Source organism: Haemorhous mexicanus, chromosome 7 (genome assembly GCF_027477595.1).
Source record: "Haemorhous mexicanus isolate bHaeMex1 chromosome 7, bHaeMex1.pri, whole genome shotgun sequence".
Classification (NCBI taxonomy): domain Eukaryota; kingdom Metazoa; phylum Chordata; class Aves; order Passeriformes; family Fringillidae; genus Haemorhous; species Haemorhous mexicanus.
In genome coordinates, this window is record NC_082347.1 from 25,611,823 (window position 1) to 25,629,032 (window position 17,210).

The 17,210-nt window shown below is 47.7% G+C and overlaps 1 protein-coding gene across 1 annotated transcript; it reads left to right on the plus strand.

Moving 5' to 3' along the window:
* The first annotated feature begins 2,162 nt into the window (after positions 1 to 2,162).
* On the plus strand, positions 2,163 to 9,151 carry TMEM72 (transmembrane protein 72). The gene is made up of 5 exons (XM_059850772.1): positions 2,163 to 2,358; positions 6,237 to 6,303; positions 6,709 to 6,780; positions 7,456 to 7,595; positions 7,769 to 9,151. Exons 1-5 carry the CDS (start codon positions 2,289 to 2,291, stop codon positions 8,227 to 8,229), a joined length of 810 nt encoding a protein of 269 aa, XP_059706755.1. The 5' UTR covers positions 2,163 to 2,288; the 3' UTR covers positions 8,230 to 9,151.
* The last annotated feature ends 8,059 nt before the right edge of the window (positions 9,152 to 17,210 follow it).

Here is a 17,210-nt window from a genome sequence, read left to right on the forward strand (position 1 = left end):
CTTGTCTTCCTTTCCTCTATTTGCTTTTAAAGTACTTTTCTACTTTTCACATTTGTAAAGATACACCTTCAATTCAACAATCAATGTTAAAAAAAGAACATGACAGCAAGGAAAAAAGCATCCAGACTGTTTGCACAACCTGAAAGAACCTGTACAGCCTGGGAATCCCTGAGATTTGCTTAATTGGTTTGAGCACAGTGCTAGTAACACTAAGATTGTGCGCTCAATCCACATTTGGGCCATTTACTTAAGAGTTGGACTCAGTGACCCTTGTGGATCCCTTCCAACTCAGAATATTCTGTGAATCTGTATTCTGTAAATGCCAGGGCCTTTAAGCTGTTCTGGCGATTACTGGAGGCAGAGGGTGCAGCTTTGCCTGCAGCAAAGCACCATTAGAAGGCATGGGGATCACCCAGGTAATGCCCAACCATAGCAGGCAGGGCACAGGTACCCCTGCTGGGATTTTCCTCAGCCTTCATATGACCTTCCCTGTTGGCTGCCTCTGATTTCCACCCTCCTGGAAAGGAAGGCTCACCACTGAGTCACCAGGTGTGGAAAAACAGGTAGTTCTATCAAACAGCCGAGGTGGTGCAGGAGGACAAGAGGATATAGGAACACCTGAAGTGCGACCCTGCCACAAAGCAAAGACAGGAGTTGGGTTTGCACCATTCAGCATTGCCCCCCAGGATGCTCTGAAAACCCTTCTCCTGTAGGCCTTTCTATTTTTCACATGGAAAATGTGCAGTCTGCCCAAACCTTCTCAGGACTGCCTGCTGCAAAACCTCTGCCACTCACAGCTTTGTGAACATTCAAAAAACCAGTATCAGCAGTTATTTACAGGAATCATGAACCCATTTCATAAGCTCAGGCATTTGACTGCCATGGGAAAATACCAGTTTCAAACACAGACCAAGAACCCACGGAAGAGAAGCTGTCACTTTCACACAAGTCATCTCTACTCCCAGGATAAGTCACTACCACTCATACTGGCCAGGCTCAGCTTTGTGGTGTCAGGCAGATGAGAAGGGATCACTGGGGGACAGGTTCAGCTGGTTGCTCCCTCCCTGCAGGGCTGTGTGTGAGTTGAGCATGATTCACCCAGTCCCTTGCCCACAGCAGCTTCCCAGCCAGTGCTGCAAGGGGCAGGGGCTGCAGTGACTCTCCAGCACAAGGTGAGCTCACTGACCTGTGAACCCACAGCCCTGCAGGCACCACAAGTCCATGCTGTCCACTGGGACTGTGCTGTGCCCACACGACTCTCCGGCTGGGACTGCCATGCTGCTGCCCACACCACCTCTTCCCTGCGTGGCAGCAGGTGGGGATCGATGGTACCCTGTTCAAGCACAAGGGAATGTGGGGCTGGGGTCCAGAACAGACACTGTTTTCTTGTCTTCTCATTGAGACATGCATAGGGCTGCCCCCCTCCTGAGGCAGTGCGTCCTGCAGGGACAAGCCAAGGACTCCCAGGCTGTCTCCCAAATCCAAGGCAAAGAGCTCAGAGTACCTGTGCAGCTCATTCCATACATTATGACACCTGTGAGACCCTGTTCAAATGGCTCTGGTAGCTACAAAACAAAAATACATTTCACCGGTGTTCCTAAAGAAAGAAAATCAGATCTCCCTTGCTGTTCTGTCCCAAGTCTGTGGGACCCCTCTGAATGCGTTTGATCTTGTCCCTGTGGTCGCACATCAGCACGGACACTTCCCAAGCCGTACTAGATGGAAGCTGGACGGCGAGCAGCAGCCACAGCCTCAGCGGCAGGAGGCAGTGGGCCCGGGGTGCCCCCCGTGACTTGCCAGAAACGTGCTGCTCTCCTGCCAGGAGCAAACATCGTCATCCTCACAAATGGTTAACCTGCCGGGAGCTGCACAGCACTAATGACTTCACATTCATTTAATCAGCTTGGGCTTCCAGAGCGTCCACCTCAGGAGCAGGGAAGGCCGTGCACCCATGCTCCCCAAGCCGCACCCTGCCTCAGCAATCATTAATCACCGGCCGAGAGGGAGCAGGCAGGAAAGGGCCGGCTCTCCGCAGCCCCCACGGGAGCGGCGGCGAGCAGCGCTGACCGCTTCCCCGGGGTGGCAGCTCATTCTCCGACCACCCTCCCCTGGGAGGCCCTGTGGAGGTGGCCAGTCCTGCACGCACTGCCCTTTCCTTCAGGAAGGTCACTCGGTCCAGGGAACGAGAGGCTCTGCCTGCTCCTGGGAGCTGCTGGGCGACGCCTGAGGTGGGGGCTCTGAACCCCAGGAGTTCCTGCCTGGCTGTACCGCAGCCTTCATCCTGCGCCATGCAGCACAAGGCACTTTGGAGTGCCCTGGAGTACACCTGCCGATTGCTGGGCATCTCCACCGCAGCAGGTAAGAGCAGATTCTCTCTGTCTTTGGCACTAGAAGGCACTGAGTGGGAGCTGGGACCTCCAGGCTGCCTCGCTACCTTTGGCCAGCTGCAGCCACGGCCCCATCCTATGAAGGGGGACAAGAAAACTTGCTCACTCTGCTTTGGGACCCAGGGTGGGACAGTGGTGGTTGCCTGCCTAGGTTCTTTCCAAATGCTGTGGGAGGCACAGTGAGACATCAGAAAGGAAGGGCCAACATTCAGAGGGCAAGCTAAAGCATGCCAGAAGAAAAAAAAAAAAGGAAGGAAACTGAACTGTATTCTTCTAAAACAGACATAGACATAGGCAATATGTGAATGAGACTGAAAAGCAAGATACTCATGGCTGTGCAAAACTGCCAGGCTACACTGTGGGATGTGAAGGTGAAGGAGGAGCTCCTTGTAGTGTGCACAGTGAGATGTCCTGTGACAGGCAGGGTGGAGAGGTTCTGTCCCAGCCATCATGGCATAGTTACTATAAAAGCATTGCTCTGCCTCTCTAGCAGCCTGTCAGGGAGCAGCTCAGAGCAGTTCAGGTTATAGCTACAGTACAAACACCATAAATTCAACCAATCTGGAGAGTTGCATCCTCCCCCCCGCTGCCAAGGGCTTCTTTGGACCAGGGTGTTCTGGGTTTGGTGACACACCCAAGTGCTTGCACAACCTGAATGATTTGTTTTCAGATGAAATGCAGGAGTTTTGAGTCAGGTGTCAGACACAGTGTCTCACTCAGGAGGATGGAACACCATTTCACAGGAAGCATCTCCAGATGGGACTTGGGGAATCAGCTAAAGCAAAGGGCTCAGGGGTTGACTCTGGCACCACGGCTGACTAGCTGTTATGGGACAGGACAGACAGCACTCTCTGCCTCAGTTTCCCCATCAGTAAAGCAGAGATCAAAGGGTCTGATTTGTCTGAAGGCTGGAGGGGTGAGCCAGAGGTTCCTGGTGAGAGGTGACTTGAGGTGGTGTCCGTGGTTCCTGTTTCAGAACCCCAGGGATTTCAGAGTCACTGCAGAGTAAGTCACAGCAGGCTCTCCTACCTTTGTATTTCCTTTATGAGCTACAGTCATGAAGAGGCACTTTGCTCAAACCAGGGACAAAGTAGAAAGCACACAGGTCAGCTGAAGTGTGCACAGGTTCCCAAGGACACAGCTGGGGTGATGGAGGCTCTGGAATGTGCTTTAAAGGGCTGATACTGATAACAGGCAGAGAGATCTAAGTCTCTGAGTTTATACAAACTCGCAGTAGATAAGTGCATGTTGTGATGATACTGCAACACTCGGAGATGGGACAAAGCTTTAATCAGAAAATTCAGATCACTGAATTTCTTCATCCCCATCCATTTGGGTCCCCATGAGCCTCACACTGGTCATATTCTCACTTAAAACTCCAAGGAAATTCATAGAGACCTTCCTGGGAGAAAATGTGAGCTTGTTGCCATTAGAAAACTAATGCTAAACCAGCAAATTGAAAGCAGTTTACGATGTAGAAATGTGTTAGTGGAATATCATCTTTCTCTCCTGCATGTTTTCTTTTCATTATTTTGCAGCATCTGCACATCTTTCTTTAATTTTTCTTTAAATGAGCGTTGCAGTTATCTGTCTGCTTAGCATCAGAGCATAGAGAGCTGCACTACAACTCACTGTACTTTTCCATAGGTCTGGTGCATTCCCAGTATCACCTGACTTTCCCAAAAGGCCCGTGAAGACTGAGATGTGCCTGTGTTTTATTCCTCTGTGTATTTCAATGGAGTAAGAAATCAGCTTGATGCAGTGTTTAGTGCCTGATGAGGTGTGTGAGGCTTTTGAATGAAATGGAAACCATGCAGAAGAAATTCCCATGGGTTTTGTTTGAAAAAAAAAGCTATGAAATGGAGAGTGCATCAGCCTCACTAATTGACTTTGTGAAGGCCTGCCCAGCTCTTTATGCTGCTAGTAAATACAAGTTACCCACATAATATAGACCTCCCCTTCCCCCAGGATCTTGGAGTGTAATGGCTCTCTGCAGTGGTGAGGCTACAGGGCTTCCTTTGTATCAGAAAATGGCTAACTGGCCTCATGGCAAGTTAGCAAAGAGCTGTCAAACAGCCCTGTGATTTGCTGCAGGGTTTGCAGCATCTCTAGGTCAGTGATTCTAGGCCTTGTGATTTTTGCATCTAGGAAAGATTTCCTACTTATTTCTTAATTCTCGTGCTTTCAACCATTTAATTCCTAATCATGTGCCTTTAGCCACATGGTTTGGACAAGATCCAAATCAAAGCAGTGGCTAGTCCAAACAAACACCTCGAAACAGCTCTTTTTTTCTTGCAGAGTCTTCATCCAAACAGCTTTGTGGATAAAGCAGAAGCTGTGCAAAAGGAAGAAATCTCCCCATCCAGAGCAGAGGCTTGAGCTAGCAGCCAAGCTGTAGAATTCTGCATTCATCCACAGGGATTGAATGAATGAATGAATGAATGGGAATGAATGAAGTCCACATTTGTAGGAAAGATTATAAAGAGTGGTCCTCAGTCACAAGATAGTAAAAGACAGTACTCTGCATGTAGGATTACACAGCTCTTGCAGCTTCACAGCCCTCTGATGAGGCTGATTTCCCCGTGCTCTGCTCAGGGCTGGAAAGGCAGTGTAGAAGGGTAGCTCCATAAGTTCCCTTGGCTGACAGGGGCCAGAAGCTGCAGGAGACATAGGGAAAACACAGAGGGATTTCTTTCAGCCCAGATGGGAAAGCTGACCCTTGGCATTGACCTACACTGCAGTCTTGATGGACACTGATCTGTGTCCTTGTTTGGGAGCCTGGTATTCTTCTCCAGATGGGGCAAACCACAGCTCAGAGAAATGGATCCAACCTGCACCTCAAACCTTGGCCAGTGTGCATGGAACACGAGCAGTGGTGAACTTCCTGAGCACCAGTGGATGGGTGGAGACTGCTCACTGAGGGGTGGAGGCATCAGCTGCAGACAGGAGATTGCTCTGGCTATGAAAGCTGGGCTTCATTCAGCTCCACACTGCTGACACTTGTGCCCTGTGAATTGGCATGTACCGACCAACTTGCTGCAGCTGGAGTGAGGCCTTACATTTCTGCTCCATTTTAAAAATAATCTTGAACGCAACTGAAGGATGTTGAAGAAATTTTTCCATCCCCTGAAGCTATTGGCCAATCCATCAAAGATTTCAGCCTTGCTAATACTCTTAATCCCCCTAAAACTGACTCCCTGGTGTTCTGTACTGGCTGAGGCACTGAGAGAATGTTCATTCCCTGGTTTTAATCTGCCTGCTCCCATTATATATTTTTGTGTTTGGCTAGCAAAGGATCCTGATGCTATGGCTACAGCCCTTCATGAAGGCAGCTGGCACAGTTCCCCTGCTCTGCAGCCACGTGTTGGGTGCAGCAGGCTGGGCAAGCAGGGAGGGCAGGGGAGTGGGGCTGGCAGGCCCTGGGGGGACTGGGCAGAGGAGGATGGGGCAGTGGGCAGTGGGCCTGTGGCAGCTGAGATGTGCCAGTAGGGCAGAGAGTAGAACAGTCACAGGACACTGCTGCTCACCTCCCCCAGCTGTCCAAGGCCAGCTGGTGTTCCCAGAGCACCTTCCCCCAGCCCACACAGTGGCAAGGCTGCCATCATAGGGGTGCAGCTGGGATGGTTTCAGGGCTGTATGTCGAGGGCAGCACTCAGCTCTGACTCTTCTGGGTGGGTGTGTCAGCATGAATCACTGGTGCTGGCAGTCCTAACATGCTGCCCTGCATGGAAGAAGCTGACTTGCTAGCCCCTGGGGAAATGGGGACATTTATCCTGGGAGCTGGGAGCTAACCCAAGGGAACTGGGAATGAACCCTGCAGTCAGCATGTTTTCTGCCTTCTCTTTCTAGTGCTGATCGGTGTGGGCGTAGAAACTCTGCAGCGAGGACAGTTTAAAAGCCTGGCTTTCTATCTGCTGTGAGTATTTTTGCCCTTGAAATCAGAGCTGGCAGGGGTGACAAGGTCAACCTCTCCACCATAGGCAGCACCACACTAGACTGCAGCAGCAGCAGGAGACAGTGTCCAAGGCTTTGGGTATTTCAGATCTCCATATTGAATTTTCAGAAAAATAAGCTATTTCTGTTAGGAAAAGAAATGCTACTGCAGACTCAGGCAGGCCAGAAGCAACGCTGGCTGCAAGCTGATTACCCAGGGGCAGAAGGGCTATGAGTTTTCCACAAACCAGATGAGCAGAGGGTGTTCAGACCCCAGCATACAGACTGTCAAGAACTGGATAGTAAATTCTGGCCCCTGTGGCCTTTCTGCCCACCTGCAGAACATACCCAAACACAGCCCTGTTCCCCTGACAGCTCCACCTTTCAGTTTTTCAGGGGTTGCAGTTACTGTCTGTGAAGGCTTCTTCTTTATCAGTTTGTTCCTGGAGATGTGCTTCACGTGAGTAGACCCTGCCCACTACTCTCCAGCCATGGTGGGACCTCCCAAAGGTCCTGCCCCCAATGCCAAGGCAAGTGCCCTCAGACAGGGGGGAGGTGAATGGGTCCCTGTGCACAGCCATTTAAACCTGTGTTTTAACCCAGGCTTGTGCCCTAATTTCCCGAGCATCAGCACAACAAACCCTGGTCTTCAGCATCTGTGTAATACACTGTGTAGGCACAAGGTACCAGGGCTGGAGGAAGACCCAGATCCCCAGGGTGAGCTTCAGCTCCCTCCAGAGACAGCACAGAAGTTAAAATCTTGACAATTCTTATGTCCTTTTCAGAGGCTGAGCACTGCTGCTGTCTTCTAGGAGAAACTCAAAAGTCCTCACAGCTTAGAGGCAACACCTTACTCCTATTAGCAGGCACTTAATTAGTGAGGCACTGAGATGCTGGCCTCTGGCAAATGATGATAGCAAAGCAAATGATGATAGCAAAGCAATGAAGATAAGCAAAGCCTGAACATCTCCTGCAGGAGATGTTCAGGCTTTGCTTGTCTTCCCTGAAAAGCACACCCATCTTCTGACAAACCAGAGTGAGGATCTGCACATTTAGATGGGTCATGGTTAGGACCAAATCTTCTTGGCATATGGTTGGTGCCTCATGCCACAAGGACCTCTCTTTCTCTCCCCAGTCACAAGCCTGAATTCCTGGCACAGGCCTTCTGGAAACGAGCTAGATGCCCAGGGAGCTTCCAGAAATTCCTGGGGTACACGCTGCTCTCAGTGGCTTGCTTCCTGCATCCTGTCCTCGTCTGGCACGTCACCATCCCTGGTAAGAAGCTTGGGTGGGGAGTAATGCAGATGGAAGAGGAGCATGGTCTGTCGAGGGGTGGGGGTGGGGAGGTGCAGGGAGCTGGGCTGGTGGCACTGGGCTAGCCAGACCAAGCTCTGCTTGGCAAGGCCTTCCCACTTGCCAGAGCCCACAGCCAACGGTCTTGTCCCCAGGATCCATGCTGGTGCTCACTGCCCTGGCCTACTTCCTGCTGAGCAAGAGGAGGAAGAGCACAGGGCACAAAGACACGCATCCCCGGGCGGGTCAGTACGTGGACCCTTCAGCCACTGAGGCAGCCTCAACCATCGTTGGTGACACTGAGCAGACCTACACTTTCCATGGGGCCCAGAGGGAGCAGCACCGCTCGCTTCTGGGCCATATGAAGAGCATCCTGAAGGGCAGCAAGGACAGCAGCTCAGCCCCAGAAACTCCTGTCCAGCCAGCAGCCGTGCCAGTGCCTCGCAAGCAAGTGCACTTTCAGGAGAAGGTGGTGCAGATCATCCCCTCTGTCAGCGAGGACGTGGAGGATGTGGAGAGTGAGGCTGAGGAGACCACATCAGACACAACACCCATCCTCACCCCCCCTGATGCCCCCATCATCATGGCCCCTCTCAGCTCTGATGGCCTCTTTTGAGTCCTCAGCAGGACTGAGGACAGGACAGACCTGCTACCCTGGAGCAGATGCTCCAGCAGCCCAAGGGCCCAAGGAGGTGGTCATTTTTGCCTTCCATACTTTTGGAGTGACAGCAGTGCCACCCCCTCTTAAAGGGCTGCCTGCACTCCCTGGTCCCCTGCATTGTGGCAGCCGGGGGGCAGGTGGTGTTCAGCCGGGGTAGTGCCAGCACAGCAAGCTTTCTGCTCCCATGGCCTCACCCGTGTCACCCCCTGTGCAGCCCTGCACACCACTGCCGTGCTCCTCCTGGCATCACAGCCACGGCGTGTGCCTCCCTGCTGGCAGACTCAGGCAGCAGGAGGGGAGACCTCTGTGCCCTGGAGCAGCCTCTGCTGGGGCCCTTGTGTCCCTCTGGCCTCACTGCACATGGCAGAGCTCGGGGCTGGGCAGAATTCAGCACAGGCACTGCAGCCTGCAGGTTCCCTCGCAGCACCTGCGCCCGCTGCAGCAGCTTGAGACATGCAAAACATATTTCTGAGGTGGGCTGAGACCAAGCACACCCCTGGCATTAGCACCTGTTTAGTACCTCCCCAGGCACTCTGAGGCCAGCAGGGAAATCATCTCTGGCCTTGGGGACACCTCAGCAGGACCAGAGGTCTTCCAGGTGTCCCCTGCTTGGACAGCCCCCCTTCAGTAAGAAGATGATATGGCAGCCCACGTCCTGAGGTTCAGCGCCACGCTGGCACAGCAGACTGTGTGTAACTCCAATGTGTGTAATTATGGCCCCCAGAGGGCAAAGGCAATAATAAAATTACCATACAGTCCCACCAGTTTCTTCCATGCCAGGTCTTCCCTGAGCCCCTTAACTCTGCCTTAATCCTGGCATAATTTCTGCCTTTTGAGGACCATCCAGTCATAATCAAGCATTTCCCTCCTATTGAACTCCCACCTGAGGACATATGGGAAGAGCTCAGGTGGCTGGGTTCCCTTGGACATGGAACAAGAAGCCATATTGTCACTGCTGTTGGGATGAAAATCTGTAAATGCTCTGAGCCCAGACACAGCACTGGGGGGAAGTGGTGGAAATTAGAGAAAGTTCCTGGGACCTGCTAGACTATTTATAAGGTAGAAGCCAGCTAACTGGCTGTTTTTCTTGTAAATACATTGTTTCTTCTATTTAAGATCTCAGCTCTCCAAGAGGCAGTCACCATGTTCATTTAGGAAGGTAGGTCAAAGTGTAATCAGAAGGCAATTGAGATAAGAAACCAGTGCCACTTTTTAATAAACTCTTTTTAAGTGACTTCTAATTTGTGATATGGATGAGGAAGAAGATGAAAGATATTGACTCACAATATTTGACTGCCTGTGTTTTATACCAAAGCTGTTGACAAGAGCAGTTTATGAAGGGTTACACAAACTTGTCAGTCCTATAATGAGACATAGACAAAAAATATTTTGTCGCATCACCAACATTTAAAATAGTAGCTGGTATCAATCTGCTCTAAACATGATACATGTATCAGAGACCTCCTGTTTCTGGCTGCAGAAATTAACCTCCCACCCTGTCATGGTGTGTTGGAGAAGAGTCACATACACATGTGCCTTTAGGGTGAATTTGCACCAGTGAAAATATCTCCAGAAAATTGTGCCCAGTTAACACTGCACAACTGATAGCAGCAAGTCCAAGATCCAGCCACAGCTTCACCCTCCACTTGGTGTATTCATCACATTAGGAGATAAAAAATAAAGCTCTTTTCCTCTAAACCTAGTGGCAAACATACCAGCGCCAACCAAGGTCCCAACCCACCATGCTAACAGGATACCCACCCTGGCCTACTCTGCCCAAAAAAGCAGAGCTGGCTCCCCAGATTCACCACACATCTGCTCTGCAATTAAAGCCACTTTCATCAGCTAAGTCAGCTTTCTGCATCATCCAAGACTTTTCTTTGAATATAGCTTAATTAATTGCACACAGGGAGATCAACTTCATTGAAAAGGCACTGCTCCCAATATATGGAGCAGTCTGCTGACCAGAGAAAGACTGTATTGCTGTAGACTCTTCTCCTTAGCAAAGCTCCAGGGCAGCCTGGGTGGGAACAGATGCTCTGCCACAGATTTCATCCTTCAGCCCTTACTCAATCATCCAGCCCCATGATTTGTACCTGTGGGGCAGCACAAGGCGTGAAGCAATGTGCTAGCAGCACCTTTGGCACTTGGAAATTTGTAGGGAGCAATTTAATTTTTCTGTGAAGTGCTTAAAATGCATTTGCAGTTTTTAGAGTTTGCACAAGTAGGTTTCTATTTTTAGGCTCATCTTTTAAAAGTCTATTGTAGGTCTCCCTTCAGAACCAAGAATAGAGGAAGCTACAGGTGAGATGTTTTTTCAGGTTTCACAGAGCCAGCATTGGACCTGGTTGCTTTTCTTGCTCGCTTCCTTGTGTTGGCCTAGTTCTTCCCCAACCCTGCAGCTAGCTGGCTCAGGAGATAAAGGCTGTGAAAAAAAATCTCCATGTCTTTTCTGTGGTATTAAATTGCCTGTTCAGTTAAGGTCCATGGCTGACTCACCCTGGAGTCTGCCAAGAGTTTGCATCTCTGCTGGGAAAGTGGCTGTTCCTCCAGAGGCAGACAAGCTGCACCTCAAACAGCACCTGAGCTGATTCCCAGGTTCTCCCTGCCAAGGAGTCCATTTGTACATCCCCTCTCTGCTCCTCACCACCCATCCCACCCCTGGTGCCACCTTCCAGCACCATCAGTGGACAGACCTGTTAGCCCAGAGGAACAATAATTAGGAAAAAGAAAGCAGGTGGCTATCTTCTTGGGTAATGAGCCAAATAAGTTCAGGGAGGGCCAGCCACAAATTAAGGGGATGGGGGATAAAAGAATCTCTTTCAGAGTCAGCAGGCTGTTAGAGCAGCTCAACTGCTTAGAGAAACAAAGCCTCAGGCTTTCTTTAAAACCCAGTGCAGAGGAAATGTTCAGCCTCAGGGGGTGTCAGATGACTTTGCAGAGGCCTCAGAGATTATTCACTCAAGTGTGCACTTCTCTGTTGGCTCCACTCCCTGCATCTAGCTGTGAGAGCCATCCCAGGGGCTGCTGAAAGCACCAGAGATGATGTAGAGGGCTGTGGGGGGTCTGTATGAGAAAAGCTCTCATATATGCATGGTAATTGCAGGGAAAGAAAAAGAGGGAGAACTTGATGCTATTAACTTTGCAGTGCACTGTATCTGAACATGAGCTGCCTGAACTGTAAGTCCACACACCACTACATGAACTCTGCTGTGCAATTTTTGCTTGCATTGCAAAAATTCATTACTCGGCTGGTCCATTGAGATTAATCCACTGAGTTAGAGTGCATAAAGCTATAAACTCCTGTGGATTCACATACTGAAAGGAAATGAGATGAATCATCCAAAAGAAATACATGTGCAAGGTAAAACTCCGTGAGGTAATCCTGGCAGAAACTGTTTCCTTCAAAATTTCTACCAAAGATTCCCCTGCATCAGGAAAAATTTGCCTGCTTTACATGTGAAGTGGAAAGAATCTACAATGCTACTTGACAGCCCCCATTAAAACACAGTGAATTGGTCTGTTGCAAGCAGTTATTCCATTTTAAGTTTCATATGCAGGAATACCAGATTTCAGTGCAAGGTTTGCTTACAATTCCTCTCTTCTTCTGATGCACAAGCAGCTGTTGCAGAGCCCTGGAGAAAGGCACACTCCCTGCCCCACCACAGTGCTCCCACCTCACACCAGGGGCTCGGATGGTCACCTTCCTAATTCCCTAAATCCCCACTGGGTCTCTGGTCTCCCGTTTCTCTGAGCACTGCTCCATGTTTGAAACATGGAAATTAATGTTTTACCCAAACAACAGCAGTGTTAGGGAAATAAAGCACACTTGGAGAGAAAAGTGTTCAATTTCTGCAGTGTCAATAATTAAAATCAAAAATGCCCTGCTTGAGCCTGTAACTGCAACACTCATATCAGCAAACACCAGTATCAGCATCAGTGGCATTGGTGGCTTCTAACTCAGTATTGAGTCATATCCACATGCAGGAGAGGACCTGTCTCCACTTGATTCCAAATGCTGCATACCAACACACCTGCAACCCTACCACTCTTCAGCCCTGAATCTCCCCTGTCCCAGCCAGGAGATTCTCCCGTGTGCTGGGACAGAAATGCAGTTTCTGTTTTGTCTGACCTCCTGTATTTTGTGCTGTGAGGGAAGTTACAGAAACCAAAACTAGATCCCAAACCTGCCTGAGATTGCTTGGAGCTGTCAGCTCCCTTGTCTGCTTGGCATGATGCAGAAGCAGGAATATGACTTCCAGCCACCATTTATCAGCTGACATACCACTAATGAAATGACTGCATAGGTCATGTCCTAATGAATGTTTGAGGTACCTCTTGGATTCTAATTCTAGGCAAATATTCACTCAGCATGTGACTTTATTGAATCTTGTTTTGAGGCTCTAGGCAAACACCAGGAACCAACCCAGGTCTTTGCATCACAGACTAAAGAGGTAATCCATATGTCAGACAGGAAAAAAAAATGTAAAGAAAAAGGAAAGAAAAATAAAAAGGACGAGTCTCCTCAGCACATCCTGACTTCCTACAGCTCAGGAGGAAGGTGAACAGCATCTTAACACTAATCCCTATTCCACTCTCATCTCTTCTTTCTGCCCAGCCACTTCTTCATCCCAAACTACTCCCCTCCAGAGCACTGTTTGAAAGGAAATACTGTCTTGATCAAGTCATGCTAAACAAAGTTGCATGCACTGTGACATGATTGCTCAGTTCCTTCCTGTCCCTCCCTCTCCAAAACCCCTCTGTAAGAGTGGCTGTGTCTGGTACTCGCCAGATGCCCAACCTTGCTCGTCAGCCCCCAGCCCCCTGCTGGCACCCAGCTCCCTGACTGGCCCTGGAGACACACGCTTGCAGCTGCAGTTTTGGATGAGGCTTTCAACACTGCAGAGGGAGCTCACATCTTCCAAATTGTGCCTAGAAGGAAAGAAGGAAGCAGATACAGGGAATGTGCACAGAAAAGAGAGACTATACAGCAGCCCTAGGAAACTCGTTAGGTTTTTCCAGGGTTTTTTTGGCAAACCTCACCTTCCAACTCTTCCAACTGCCTGCTGATGCAGTATGTAAAGAAAAAAAAAAAAAAAACCAACACATAAAAATCATTTGTGCAATATAAAAAGCAGTTTGGGTTTTTTTTCAGTTATGTTTTTGCTAGACTGCATTACTTTCTTCAATAGCATGAGAAGGCACAAGAACACAAAAAGGTTTTATTGTGCACAAAACTGAGGGGAAGAAGCTCTGCTATACTGGCTTCTCTAAGCCATGCTTAAGTAAAATTCTCTGGGGAAGTTTGGTGTAATGGTAGGACTTTTGAATTTGATATAGAAGCAATCAATTTCTCCCATTCAAGGTGGGTGGACTTGCTCTGGGTTCTTTATAACTTCTTTAACTTTTGTCCCCAGCCCTTTTCTCGGTATATAACTTTGCAGCAGTGTGGCAAGGAAGCTAGATCTGAGCAGTTCTGGGAGATTTGACTTGAGAAGGAAACTTCACCCTTTAGCTAGCACCTTTCCCTCAAAAACCCAGGCCCAGGCAGGAAAGTGAACTCCATCTTATTAGTTTCTAATTAATTATTATTCCATCTCAGCATCTGTTTCTCGTGCAAGCATCTGCAAGCTCAGAAGAAATCATCAGCTGCAGAAATGGGAATTCAGTGTCTTCTCCAGCAGAGACATTATGTGCTTCACATTGGGACTACATGCTGTGACAATGAAAAAAAAATCACAATCTTACTCAATATATCTCATGGAAGCGCCCTGAGAAGGAAATTACAAACAAATTCTTGCTGACTGGTTTGGAAATGGAAAAGGCTCTGCTTTTATCATTAATTTCCTGGCTCTTATCCACTACTAAAATACTGCATTTCTGCTATAATCATTTTATCAAGCTCATTGTGTCATGTTTTCTTCACTTCCAACTAGTAATCACAGACACAAACATTTCCTTATTCAAGCTGATTCCTTCTAAATCAAAATTCCACACCTTTTTGTTTTCCACTTACAAAGCACTTTCAACCATGGAAAAACTGGCACAAAATGGCAAAATATTTTTTGCTTTATGTCCCAAAGCTAGATTTAAGAATGCCCCAAACCCATTAATTTCAGTGCTACTCATCCTGAAACAGTGCCACAGGTATGAATTACTCCATCAATACTGTGTATCTAGACAGGGTACTATGGCAGATCATGTGAGACAAACTACCAGACAAGGGAAAGTAAAAAATACCATATGGAATTGCATTGCCATGGAAATGCTATTGCAGCCACCATGCTGGTTCTGCCCCAAAACAATGTCCTGTGTGCCGTGCTGGGCAGAATCTTCTTCTTTCTTGTTACTTGCTTATAGCTGTGAAAACTGTTGTGTCACCTGTGAAATGCTCATGCAGCCACTCTGCACTGCACAGAATTGCCAAGCACAAGCTGAGCTTTATTGCTCAATACTTGTATGGGAAAGGCAATCATTCAAATAACTGCCCTACAACCAGCTGAGTCGGTATAGCAGTTCAAAACAAAAGTGTAAGAAAAATCAAGTTGAGCAATGTCTTAAACCTTTTTTATAAGACTGTAGCCCACATGTTACTGGCATTCAGATCAGCCATTCACATGGGTATTTTTTTCTTATTAAAACGATTTTACATCTCAGGCAAGCACAGTGAAAATTACAAGTTGAATGGAATTCAGTCAAAGCTAATCTCAAGTAGAAAATCAGCAATAATTGTTAATCAAGTTTTACAGAGCTTTCACTTAACAATAATTAGAAATTACAAGTTAAATAATATTTCTGAAAACATTAATCTGTTTTACAATGATTTAAATGCTGGAGTTACTAAGATGAAAAATAATTTTATTCATAGCACTATGCCTTTTTTCCATCCTTTTAAAGAAAAAGTTTGACATCTATGAAAAGCTTTCTTGTGAAGCTGAGTAGGTGGTGCATGGCTCAATACCTGTGCAGAACAGCTGCTAAGAAGAACTGAAGCCAAGGGGAATTTCTGTTTTACTATACTGTGGTTTATATTTCATTTGATCTATGTAATCATGTTTTAGATCTGAGTTCACAAGTCTATAAACTTACTCTGCCCTGGATGAATCACTCATAAATGAATGCATATGAAAAGCAGGAGAGGGCAAATGAAGATTTCCTTTTTTTCCTCCCTGAGCAGAAGTACGGCAACATGTAGTTGAATTTGGAACTGAAATTGCTACATATATTAGGAGTATCTCTTTCCCCCTCAAAGACAGGAAGGCAGACTCAAAACATAAGCAAACACGGATACATGAGGATTAGTTGCCTGTGTAACTCTTCCATCAGCTTTTTAGTTCTGAGATGGCTTGAACAGTGTGCAATGCTCTGCTGTTGCAGCATTGCTGTGTGGTTTTGTGGCAGGAGCAGCAGGACAGGGTGCATCACCTCCCCCTGCACAGGGAGGTCACTGCATGGGACAGTGAGCCATGGCACGCCAGGGTGTGTGTGGGAATGGCTCGTCCTTGTAGAACCATCACTGGAGCTAACCAGCTTTTCCTCAGCTCATCCAGGAGATACCACACCTGCTAATAATTCCCAGGCTTGTCACAGCTATGAAAAGCCACAATTGAAATTATAATGATGTTTTAAATTAATGAATTTACTAAGATTTTATTGAAAGGTTGGTTGGCATTTCCATAAAGATTGCTACTCCTGGAGTCATGTGGGGATATCAGACTGAGTTCCAATTCAAAGAGATGTCTCTGTCACAGAGAAAAATCCTGAAAACTGATCTTGGAGAGTTTGTTTGTGGCTTTGAATACACAGAACTGTCTAGTCTGCATCACCTGGGAAAGGGAAAATGTTTAGAATTCCTCTCATAAATGACCACTTCTTTCATCCTTTTCCCCCCTTTAATGTTCATCTACATACAGGATAAATTTTGGAGACCACATATGTTCAGGATTTTAAACAACTTGTGCCCATCAGTTACAACAAATGGAAAATTTCTTCTACACCTGAAAATATGGCTGTTGCTTTGCATAAAGCAAGTGAAGTTTACCTGAAAATCCAGTCTTCATTATTTACTTATAGTTTTGTAAATAAAGCATCTTTAGCAGATTAAGATAAAACACAGTCCAGACATGATCAACCAAGAAACTGGTTCAGCCAAAATGAGTACGTACAAAGCCTGAGTCAAATCCCAGAGGCAGGCAAGGTTCCCAAAGGCATCTGAAATGGCCCTAAAGCCCATTGGTTACTTCTTGCTGATGGATCCAGGATTTGATTACTGGTGTGTTGAGTAACCCCTCTTTTGCTACTCTCCACTCTTTCTCCAGTGTCCCACGGTCGCCCAGTGACCAAGGTTTGAAGAAAAAGGAAGAAAGCAGAGAGATTTGTGCCTGAAATCCTGCGATTCTGCAAAAAACATTTTCCCCAAAATTCCCTCTGATGTGAATTGCCATGTGTGGGAAGAAATTGCCATTGTGAGCAGAGGATTGCATGAGCACACCCTGTGTGCATATACACCCTGTATTTATGATTCTATCCACTGGTAGCTGACAGCTGGTGTACCAGTTAGAGAAGTCAGTTTGCTGCAAGCAATTATCTAGCCCTGGCTGTGATTTAGTTTTCTAATAAATAAAGTCCAAGGCTGTAATTCTCTGCAGTCCCAATTGAAAATTATAGAGCAGTGGTCACAGAGGCCATCTCAGAGATGACCTGCCCCTCATGCTACTCCCCCTCCCTGGCGCCAGTGGCAGCATCACGCGTGGGGAAGGCATGACGTGTGGGGAAGGAATCATGGGGAAAATCTGCTGATTTTGGCAATCCTACAGGGGGGAAGGCAAGGCTGTCTCCTTCCATGGATCATCCCAAAGGCCTGTGGATGCCATAGGACAGAGAGAGAGAAACGGCAAGCGTTTCTCACAGCAGCTTGTGAGAAGTTTTAGGGAGCT